This window comes from Malus domestica, chromosome 13 (assembly GCF_042453785.1).
Source record: "Malus domestica chromosome 13, GDT2T_hap1".
Taxonomy (NCBI): domain Eukaryota; kingdom Viridiplantae; phylum Streptophyta; class Magnoliopsida; order Rosales; family Rosaceae; genus Malus; species Malus domestica.
The window spans coordinates 5,063,559-5,074,008 of record NC_091673.1 but is presented as its reverse complement, the minus strand read 5'-3'; the positions used below and the strand labels follow the sequence as shown (position 1 = coordinate 5,074,008).

General features: G+C 37.0%; 2 protein-coding genes and 1 non-coding gene across 4 annotated transcripts; 2 read left to right on the top strand and 1 right to left on the bottom strand.

The window, feature by feature from the left end:
* Positions 1–93, top strand: MIR395A (microRNA MIR395a). Its single transcript, NR_129518.1, has one exon. It is a non-coding gene; the product is annotated as a microRNA MIR395a (primary transcript).
* A 1,162-nt stretch (positions 94–1,255) lies between these two features.
* On the top strand, positions 1,256–4,620 carry LOC103452337 (probable serine/threonine-protein kinase PBL11). Its single transcript, XM_029091162.2, has 6 exons — positions 1,256–1,474; positions 1,591–1,686; positions 1,961–2,280; positions 3,149–3,421; positions 3,679–3,802; positions 3,991–4,620. Exons 1-6 carry the CDS (start codon positions 1,402–1,404, stop codon positions 4,392–4,394), a joined length of 1,290 nt encoding a protein of 429 aa, XP_028946995.2. The 5' UTR covers positions 1,256–1,401; the 3' UTR covers positions 4,395–4,620.
* LOC103451849 (probable serine/threonine-protein kinase PBL3) lies at positions 4,560–8,685 on the bottom strand. Of its 2 annotated transcripts, none has more exons than XM_008391287.4 (6): positions 8,298–8,685; positions 6,708–7,054; positions 6,485–6,620; positions 6,147–6,283; positions 5,927–6,050; positions 4,560–5,258 (listed from the first exon to the last, which is right to left on the bottom strand). In XM_008391287.4, exons 1-6 carry the CDS (start codon positions 8,359–8,361, stop codon positions 4,807–4,809), a joined length of 1,260 nt encoding a protein of 419 aa, XP_008389509.1. In that variant the 5' UTR covers positions 8,362–8,685; the 3' UTR covers positions 4,560–4,806. The 2 variants fall into 2 exon arrangements, with proteins under 2 accessions (XP_008389509.1, XP_070666366.1); XM_070810265.1 differs by having other exon boundaries at positions 6,708–7,048; positions 8,298–8,642.
* Between the last annotated feature and the right edge of the window lie 1,765 nt (positions 8,686–10,450).

Sequence of the window (10,450 nt, the reverse complement as noted above, 5' to 3'; positions counted from 1 at the left end):
CCTAGAGTTCCCCCGAATACTTCATTAGGATCGATACATAAATTCTTTGAAGGATTGCACCGTCTCTACTGAAGTGTTTGGGGGAACTCCGGGTGTCATTTGATCATATCTCAACACAAATTACTGGAGGTGATGGCTGGGATTCGATTACTACAGTACCTAATTAAGTACCAACCCTGGTTTTAAGTCAATGTTATTGACTCTCTGCAACAAATATCAATTCTCTAATTGATTATTAGCATATGCATGGCAGCATAGGGTTTTGGGCTCATTATTAGCATTCTCTCTGTATCCTACTTATTGTTCTCATGATTTTCTCGAGATCATTAACATGCTATATTGTTTCTCTTATTTGGAAAAAGGTTAGTTTTCTTATTCACAGCAATAGTTTTCTTGTAAATTCACAGCAATTTCCCTAAAAACTTTTCCATCACTCTTCTGGCTTAGTAGCCCAATGAACCATATATATAATACTTTTTCTTCTTAATTTTTTTTGTTTTGTGTTTAAACTCCACCAGAGGAGGCCTTAGATATACTTGTCTCGGCATAAACATAACATTTTCGCCATAAACAAGATGTATATATTTACTCCATATTTTAATTTTAAAAGTAAATAAACGACCTGTTGTCCGTAGAATCGTAAGAACATCTATATATGCCGCCTAATAATAAATGATGAATTTCGAAATTTTTCTATGGTTCACTCCCAATGGCTCACACTTCATATTCTCATTTGCTTGATTTAGAAATTTTTAACTTTTTCAATAGTACAGGAACCCCGAACGATGGGGATCCATATCCGGCTTACAGGATTAGAAAAGGAAAAAATTGAGAGAGCTGAAGTTGGATTAACTCTGTCATAATCCATCGCCTTTTACTAATATATTAGAACAGTTTGGTTTGCGTCTTTTCCCTCCAATCTGACCCTGTGAAGTTGCGACCAGACCACCTCTTCCAGCTATAATTTAAGAATTTAATAATAATCCACTAAGTCCACCAACCAATACCCTTGGAAGTTAAGATCAATATCTATCTCAAACTAATAAGCTGTTTGTTAGAGGCATAGAACTACCACCTGCACATATTCTTTTTTTATTCGTCTCCCAGCTTTTACAGTTGTGACGAGAAAAGATTTCTTGAAATAATCGACCACAGATATTTCTTCCTGAAACTCCGGACATGTATTTGTCCACCTAGCCCACATCACCTGATTAATCATCTTTTACTAGGTTGTATTAATAATACTAATCGTGTTTAATTTATCTTTCTACTTAATTTAATTACCTCATTAATCTCTCTCTTTCTCTCATCAGCTTCCTCTCACACACTTTTATAATTACAGTCAATTCGTGTCTTTGGTTCTGGTTCTTCTAGCGTACGTAATCATCATCAGCGGGTCTCATGGGAAACTGCTTGAGGAAACACCGTCGAGAGACAGACTCATCAGTTGTCATTCCTAAACCTCATCCCATTGGTTTGCACTCATACTGTTAATTTCTGTGTTTTTTTTCAATGATCTGAAGTTGAATATTTATAGGAAAAATGTTTCTAAAATTAAAATTATATTTTTCTTTCTATTTGGTAATGAAGGAGACGTTGGGTTGCAAATTTCTCTACCCAAGAAAACTAATAAAACAGTTCGAGAGAAAGCTCCAACTGTTTCCTCAACTTCCTTACAAGGTCAAGGTACTTATTAATATCTCATTTTTTGTCTGAAGAAAAAAACTTTTTTTGGGTAGTTTGTATAAATTTTATTTATCCTTCGGTTAATTTTATGTTTCTGGGTCCATGAGAAAACGTGAGAAACTTAGATCACCACTTCAAGAGAGGAATTTATCTGTCTCTATAAACATAGCTATTGTTATTGCATGCATGCATCCCAAAAGCATGCAGTTCCTTTTCCTCTGCTAACCAACAAAACTTTGCTCTCTTCTTCTTTTGTTGATGCGTTTAAGTGCAGAAAAAAACCGTAGCAAAAGTGCAAGGGCCACCACAAACTCCAATACTCCGAGTCCAAAAGATCTGAATTTGGAGAGAGTGAACAAGAAGGACGGACTGTTGCGAGATTACAAGCTATACTGCTTCTGTTACAGTGCCTTGAAAGCTTCCACACGCAAGTTTAGCAGCAAGAACTTGATCGGGCAAGGCGGATTCGGTGATGTCTACAAAGGGTACGTGAGGTATTGTAATATGAAGGCTGCTGCAAAACCAAGTGAGGGGTTTCCAATTGCTATCAAAAGGCTTAGAAAGACAGCACTACAAGGCGATGAACAATGGGAGGTCAGTTTGTTTTCTCTTTTATTTTTGAATAATCCTTGTACTCCCTCTTTGGGAAATGAGCTTATTCTTCTACTTGTAAATAACGTTTTTTCATAGTAGAAACTTCGTAATCGAACCTATTCAATTTCTTAGTCTTCATTTGGACATACTTCCAAAAAATCATTTCAATTGGAGACCATTTAGTAGTCCGATTCCAATATAGTATTTATTATCTACACTATTAATTTATTTTATACATTTGAATTAGTAAATGATCTCAGGTTCGATTAATTTTTTGTATGGATGATCTTCAAATGAAGATTAAGGAATTGAATGGTTTCGGTTATAAAATTTTCTCCCAAGGCAAAATACATATTTCACCCTTTAGGTTTGGAGCAGTTTTCAATTTGACAACAAGGTTTTATTTTCTCATATTACACGGTGAAGTTTTGAATTGTTTTAATTTATATCTTTTGGTATATGATCATTCTTAAATGAGTAATGTTAGGTAGACTAATTCTTTAGTTCATATTTGCAAATCATGTGATGTGTCACCAATAAAAAATAAGCATGTTAATTAACCCTTAAGTTATAATCTAATCATCAACAATCATTTTATACGGTATATAAAATATGGTTTAAATAGATGACCTTCCTAGCATTACCCTTCTTAAATTGATTTGACATGACAAGTGTGGGATCCAATTAGGAGTTGACTTGGAAGTCACACTTGCACACACCAAAACAATTCATCATGCATGGAACTTCAACTTCTCCTCAATTGACAAACAATCACACAATTTAGTCTCACTGATGTGAGTGTGGCTCCTACTCCGCTTAAAAACGTGTCTAACGTCTGCGACGTCATCAATTTATGTTGTGGGTGCAGAATGAGAGGAAATTTATGAGCAAAATAAGTCATCCAAACATAGTGAAACTAATAGGGTACTGCTGCGAGGGTGAGCACAGAATGTTGGTTTATGAGTACATGAACGGAGGAAGCTTGGAGGCCCAACTCTTGGCAGAAAATGCGACACGGTTAGATTGGAGGAGAAGAACCAAAATAGCACTCGGCTCGGCCAAGGCCCTGCATTGTCTTCACACTCGTAGGGCGCCAGTCATTCATCGTGATCTCAAAGCTTCAAATGTTCTGTTAGATGATGTGAGGTTATGTCATCATACTTTTTAACAATTAATTGTGGAAAATATATACAAATAGAGTTAGTTACGTATCAATACATAATTTTAAATGAATCATGAGAACACTAAAATGTCAATAAAAGAATACTAAACATGATTTATATGGTTTGTTGATTTAGTGTTCCTCCAGTTCTATTTGTAATCAAAAGTCGTAAGGGTCCTATTCATTTGTATTTGTCAATAATTAATCTAACCTTAAGAAGATAATCATCATTGCAGGACTTCAATGCCAAGCTATCAGACTTTGGCCTGGCAAAATATGGACCCAAAGATGACCAGGACCACATAATGTCAAGGGTTCTTGGCACCAAAGGCTACATCGCACCTGAGTACATAGGGACAGGTACTCAACCAACCACCAAATATACAACAATTCGTACATAAAATTGGTGTATTCAACATCCCTCTCATCACTTCACGTAGTTGGTGTCACTTTGACCAACTTACGTGAAAAGGGCATTTTATACACCTAGCACATGCTGCCAGACATTTCATTTGTTCTAAGGGGTAATTTGGTTTTCATTTTTACAGGGCATGTGACACTCAAAACGGACGTATACAGCTTCGGCGTGGTGCTCTTAGAGATCTTCTCAGGCTCCTGCGCCGTGAAGAAATATTCGGATGGAATGGCTGGTGATCTTACCAAGTGGGCTGAACCATATCTTAGCAACCGCCAACAACTGCATTGTGTGATTGATCAGAGACTCGGAAACAACTTCCCGGTGGAAAAAGCTCACAAGTTTGCTGAACTGATTCTCCGATGCCTCGATTCAAACCCCACGAACAGACCAACGATGAATGAAGTCGTGGCTGATTTGGAGGAGTTGCATGAAAACACAAGCAGCAATCGGATTTCAGACCATGTTACCGCATTTACACCATGCCCTCCTCCTTACAGAAGGATTTTCCCTACACGAAATGGATGTCAGGCATAAAGCTAGTAAACTGTTTTCCTTCATAATGCTATCCTACAATGCGAAAGTGTCCACTAAAACTATATAATGAAAGCAGGGCAACTGTATGCATGAATTAGCAAACTCTAATTACAGAAAATACAACATTTATGAGAGCAAGAATAGCATGTATTGGCGCCGGGATAATTTGACACCAGCAGTCGTGACGGGATTAGAACATCCGTCATTCTGCAGAATTAAACTGATAGCTAACTTTTTACACAACTACCATCAAGCAGATTACCAATACAAAATAGCTACATGGCTTCTTGAATTACAGGCGGTGGTAACCTCTTCAGAATGACTCAAAACTGTGAAAAATACATGCCCAAACTCAATTCTCTGTAAACATAATATGGGATCAAACAAGTAATTTACAGACGGAAAAACTCTGTCAACGCACGCGTGGAGATTGCCTTTGGTATGCCAATGGGGATGCGTTTGGTGGTACATTGAGAGGAGAACGGTGTTGTCGCATTGGCGACTTCCGAGGAATACGAAGTGTCTGCTGTTCTGATTGAGAGTTTCTGGCTGCAGTCTTTGGGGATTCAAGTTGTTCCAGCGTTGCTAATACCACTGACATTGTGGGCCTGAGTTTAGATTCGGGGCATAGGCATTGTGAAGCAAGGGTAGCAGCTGTATAAGCTGCTTTCTGGGGATATTGGCCCTCCAACTTGGTGTCCATAATCCGAAATAGTTTTCTTCTGTCACCCAAATATGGTTTTGTCCAGTCTACCAGGTTCTGCTCCGCACCAACTTTCGTTTTATCAACAGCTCGCCTTCCAGACAGTAGTTCCAGCAGTACAACCCCAAAACTATAGACGTCACTTTTGGCAGTCAATCTACCTGTTAAATGTTGAAAATGCATGTTAGACATCTACATAAGCATTATCATGTGTTGCGAACATAGTGAATTCAAGCACTTAAGATTCTCTGCGTCGTATCTGCTACAACAATGGCTTGCATTACAGAGCCCAGTTTACATAAGTTCCGCCTTAAGGAAATCTTAATGACAAATAATTACAATAATCAAATTTGTTCCGTTCAATTATCATATGCAACTCAAAAGCTTTAACTTTTTCTTTCTCAACCTTGTGAATCAATAGATGAGCAAACTCCAAATGTAAAATCACACTAATTATATATAGGTCTAATGAATCGTTCTTCTCTAATTTCACCTCAGAGAAAGTATTGAAACAACCTCTTATTAGTTAGTCAACTGGCACTAAGGTGGATATCCTCTAATCAAAAGGTTATAGATGACCAATCCGGTTATAGGTAATCTGGTGCAACGTCAAAGAGATAGTTCAATGCAAATTTCGTTAAAATTTATTTTGTACTAAATTCCATAGTAATAGCATATTTAGAGACTCACAATATCAGCTTTCCCAAACAAGATACATCGCATGTACTATTAAAATGAGTCTATGACTCAGGGATATTTGCCAGCGATCATTGGTCATATATAACAAAAGTAAAACACCAATAATACCGCATATAGACATTAAACAGACCTGTAGCAACATATTCGGGTGCTGCGTAGCCTTGAGTACCCATGACTTGAGTAGACACGTGAGTCCTGTCACCAGTCGGACCAGCCTTAGCCAAGCCAAAATCAGAAAGCTTCGCGTTGAATTCCTGGAACCACAATGCAACGTTTATGTCAATGATTTATCCAATCTAATGATAAGATTATTAAACATGATGAGCTAGTTTCCTCTTTGTTCAACATACCGAATCTAATAAAATATTAGAAGCCTTAAAATCACGATATATGACTTGTGACTCTGCCTCATGAAGAAAACTGAGCCCCTTTGCAGCACCTATGGCTACTTTCATTCTTGTTGGCCATGAAAGTGGTTGCGGCCCTCCTGTGAAACATATGTAAAAGTTCAAAATTACAAAGTTTTCAAGGCCAAAACCAAGGAGTTTCTTAATATTGCCAACGCAACTGTTGTTTATTTGCAAGAAAATAAGCATAAAAGTTAACTTCCAGATAACTTAAAACAATTGTGAGAGGAGGGGGAGGGGAACTATGCTTCCTATTAATGGTAGAAGAATACATTACTTACTTCTAAACAGATGATTCTCTAGGCTTCCTTTTGGCAAAAACTCATACACCAGAAGGCGGTTCTCACCCTCTAAGCAGTATCCGATAAGCTTAACCAGATTTGGATGATGGAGTTGACCAAGATAATTTACTTCTGTCTGAAATTCATTGGTTATCACTACAAAAGCCAAGCATGAGAATTGAAACACAACACACATAAAGAAAATTGTTAAGAAGAAACCTACCAACCACTCCTTGTGGCCTTGGAAACCTTCAGGTTTGAGCTTCTTGACAGCAACAACCATTCCGGACCCCGGTTTTGCAGCTGTCATTGTGCCCCCATTAATCCATCCTTTGAAAACATAACCAAATCCTCCTTCACCGAGAAGACTGTCAGGGCGAAAGTTTCTGGTGGCAGTCTTTAGCTCATTGAATGAGAAGGGTTTCAAATTTGGACATGACAATATTTCGCCTTCAGTCCTTGGGGTAGGAAGACTTGAAGCATTGCTCCTTCCACTATACGATGGGACGGTCAAAGTGGAGGGAACTGAGGAAGGGTTAGTTTTGCTGGAAACTTTGGAAACCCCTGATCCTGACAGGCCAAGTAATCAATAATCAACAATCAATTTGTAAACCTACACCAACTTATAGCATTCCTCAAGAAATGTTCTATATAGTACAAATCTACTAGAGTATTAAGACACTTAAGCAAACTAATCGATTCAAAATTTTAGAGGAACAAAATGAAACGATTGTGTAAATTCTTTTAATGACTTCTAAGAGGACCGATGTAAACTTGTCGATCAAGGTACAGGGTTTTGAGTGATCAGGTGGCCTCAAAGAAAGATACCAGCTGGCCCGGTTCACAAAACACCTTAAATTAAGCATCTTTGCTGCATGTTCCAATGATCACTAGTATATGATGAAGTGGAATTTTGTAGAGCATGAAAAAAAAGGAGATTATATTCACACACCCCAAATTACTTCTCCCATACCCTTTTAATTTTTAATATTTTTATATCAAGGGTTAGTGGTGGGTAAAAAATATTAAAAAATTAAAAAGATGTGGGAGAAGTAATTTGGGGTGTGTAAATATAATCTCTAGAAAAAAAAACTCTGTTTTCGTACAAAGGACCACCATACTTTTCCCCTGAGGCCCCAATTGTGACTAAAGTCTTTGATTCTACAAATCTTAGCGTGCCATTAACGCCCATCCTTCACGTGATTATCGTAAAGAATAAAATGAATGTCGAAATCACTTTCACAGTTTGCCCCCATTTCAGGGCAAAAACAAACCGAGTAAAATTGTAACAGTTATCAGCTAAAAGATTACTAAAAGCACATTGCGCATCACCAAATAATGACAAAAATATCTAAAGCTGTCTTCAACGCGTTCTGTATTCTCCTCAAAAGAGCAAGATATCCTATTTCTTTGCAGATTAAAAAACTGCTTTAAAATGGAAAAACCCCTGAAAATTTTCCATCTTTCTAAATGATATTCAAAACCAATAATCCATTGCAAAAACAAAGAATTAATAACTAACAGAAACCAAAAGAAGAATAAATTAACCAATCTCCAGAAATACAGAGAGAGAGAGACTTGTTTCAATACATAGCAGAATTTGCTCCAGAGATGAACTAAGCTACCCAGAATCCAAAAAAAAAAAACACTTTCTAATTCAGTAAAAACCCTCCAAACTTTTACTGCTTTAAACCAATAAAAACTCTCAGAAGACACTAAATATACCCATCAAAGCAACAAATATACCCATCAAAATACAAGACCAGCTGATGAAAATTAAGGTATTTTTTCAAAGCAAAGCATTGAAACTCACCCGAAGTTCCAAAGGAGCTATGTGCGGTATCGACTTTAGCAGAAGAACCTAAACAGTTGCCCATTTGCTACTCCAAAAGCTCAAAGGCGCTCTCTTTTTACTCTCTCTCAGGACTTCTAACAAACACAAGATAAATAATCAGCAAGTCATGGCAAAACAAACCCGAATCCGTGTAAGAAACTGCAGCTGACTTCTTCTTCTTCTTCTGGGTTCTCTTCGATCGAGCTCAATTTCTTGGAAAAAAAAAATGCAATTAGAAAATTAGGAGGGGAGGAAGAAGGAGAAAGAGCGGCGAAGGTGAGAAATGGAAACTGAGAAGAAATTGGCATAGGCGGGGGAATGAGTGTCTGTCTTGGCTTCGTCTTTTGGCTAAGAGACGCGACAAACGTGTGGACGCACGCTGTTAGCCAATGACGTGGTCTACCCTTTACTTGTGTGTGAATTCCCTTTTGTACCCTCGTGTATTGTGGACTTGCAGTTTGTCACAGATCGATTTCATTAGTTTGAATGACGAAAGTACCCTTGTATGTTTCCATTGTACGTTGTCATGTGCATGTATGCTTCGTTTGTAACACGAATAAAGGTTATGAGATTGATCAACAAAGATGGCAACCTTTTGATTAGATTCTTTATAATGTCAATTGATGATTAGTTAGTGTCAATTCAATTGAGATTTTGAGGGATTCTAATTTTTTTAATAAATCAAGGGGTATTCCATTAGAATTTAAAATGATAATCTGAAATTAAACGCGTATTCAATAAGGATATAATAACAGTATATTACAATCCTTATAAATACAGATGTATTCAATTAGGGCTTTAAAAAAATTTAAGCATTCACATACAAACCTCACGTCTTCCTATGAGATTTTCAGGGAATATCATGATTTTACATGAAATCTCTACAAATCAATTAAACTCTATTAAAATTCATGGATTTATAAATCCATCAAAATCTCAATTGTATACACTCCTCTTATAATAGAATCGATTAGTCATACGCGTATAAGGAATGACTGATGCGAGGATCTTAGTATACGGCACACAATAACTGGTAGTCCCTATCAGTTTGTGAAGAGCTTAACTCAAATTCTAGTAATGTATAACTTGTTAGAATGATATTAATATGATTTTTTTTAATGTTATTCTATATTGTTGTCACAATTATAATAATTAATCTTAATGAGGTGGTGATTGTGTGCATATATATATATATATATATATATAGATAATTGCTTGCATTTGTGTGCATCCTTTAATTAATTCAATCCTCTCTTCGAGTTTGTAAGAGTCAATAATCCCTTATATTTTGAGACTTGATAGTGAAGTAAACCATATAAAAAATAACAACACTCGTCAATTTAAATGAAGTAAGAACAAAGGCGTGTTCATTATCATAGAGAAAATATGTAGACCGGCCACAATATTGTTGTGATTGCTCACACAAAAGAAGTATTACTACATATTTGTGTGATCCAACGCTTTACCCGAAGTTTTCTTCATCCACTTGTGCTTAATTAGTGCACATCTAAACTGGGTAATATCTAATATGAGTAATGCTATACTTGCTATATGTTTATTTTATAGTAGTTTGGGGCACTTTAAGATCCATATAATATTGCAGGCTAGGAAATAAGCCACAAAAACCTCAAGGAAAATTGAGAAACCCAAGGTCCAAGGGGTTTAGAGGATACTCCCGAGCACTAAAATCGACTACCTATGAGTTTAGCTCGACCAAGATACGTGGAGAGTTTTCCAACTGCCAAGGGCACATGAGCAGACTAACAACTTTATGGGACATGTCTACCCAGACATTAGTTAGGCCATGTGGCGACAACTCACAATTAGTAGCAAAGACCTAGGATGAGACGTAAAGATGGTTGGAACGATATTCAAAGAGAGGGTTGGATAACCAAGGCTGAGCATCACATCACTCTGAAAAGACGCGTCATCTTAACTGAACACATGTCACTCTATGCTCGAATGTCTGGTTTATAGGTGAAAATGTGTCACCGTACTATTCTAACAAGGTGGCGCATTAAATGCCAAATTGGGAGAACTCAAGGTAGGGGGTTTATTGATTACCTATATAAAGTGGTAGCAACCTATTGTAGTGTGTCGAACAACTGAAATAAGAGAGAGTTAAGTATTAA

What these genes read in the sequence shown, in the direction of transcription:
- LOC103451849 (XM_008391287.4), bottom strand. Translation starts at nt 8,361, where the DNA reads ATGGGCAACTGTTTAGGTTCTTCTGCTAAAGTCGATACCGCACATAGC. An exon ending in AGAGAATCATCTGTTTAGAA is followed by an intron (nt 6,284 to 6,484) that starts GTAAGTAATGTA and finishes TATGTTTCACAG; the next exon opens with GAGGGCCGCAACCACTTTCA. An exon ending in ACCCGAATATGTTGCTACAG is followed by an intron (nt 5,259 to 5,926) that starts GTCTGTTTAATG and finishes AACATTTAACAG; the next exon opens with GTAGATTGACTGCCAAAAGT.
- LOC103452337 (XM_029091162.2), top strand. Translation starts at nt 1,402, where the DNA reads ATGGGAAACTGCTTGAGGAAACACCGTCGAGAGACAGACTCATCAGTT. An exon ending in TCCTAAACCTCATCCCATTG is followed by an intron (nt 1,475 to 1,590) that starts GTTTGCACTCAT and finishes TTGGTAATGAAG; the next exon opens with GAGACGTTGGGTTGCAAATT. An exon ending in AAGGCGATGAACAATGGGAG is followed by an intron (nt 2,281 to 3,148) that starts GTCAGTTTGTTT and finishes TTGTGGGTGCAG; the next exon opens with AATGAGAGGAAATTTATGAG.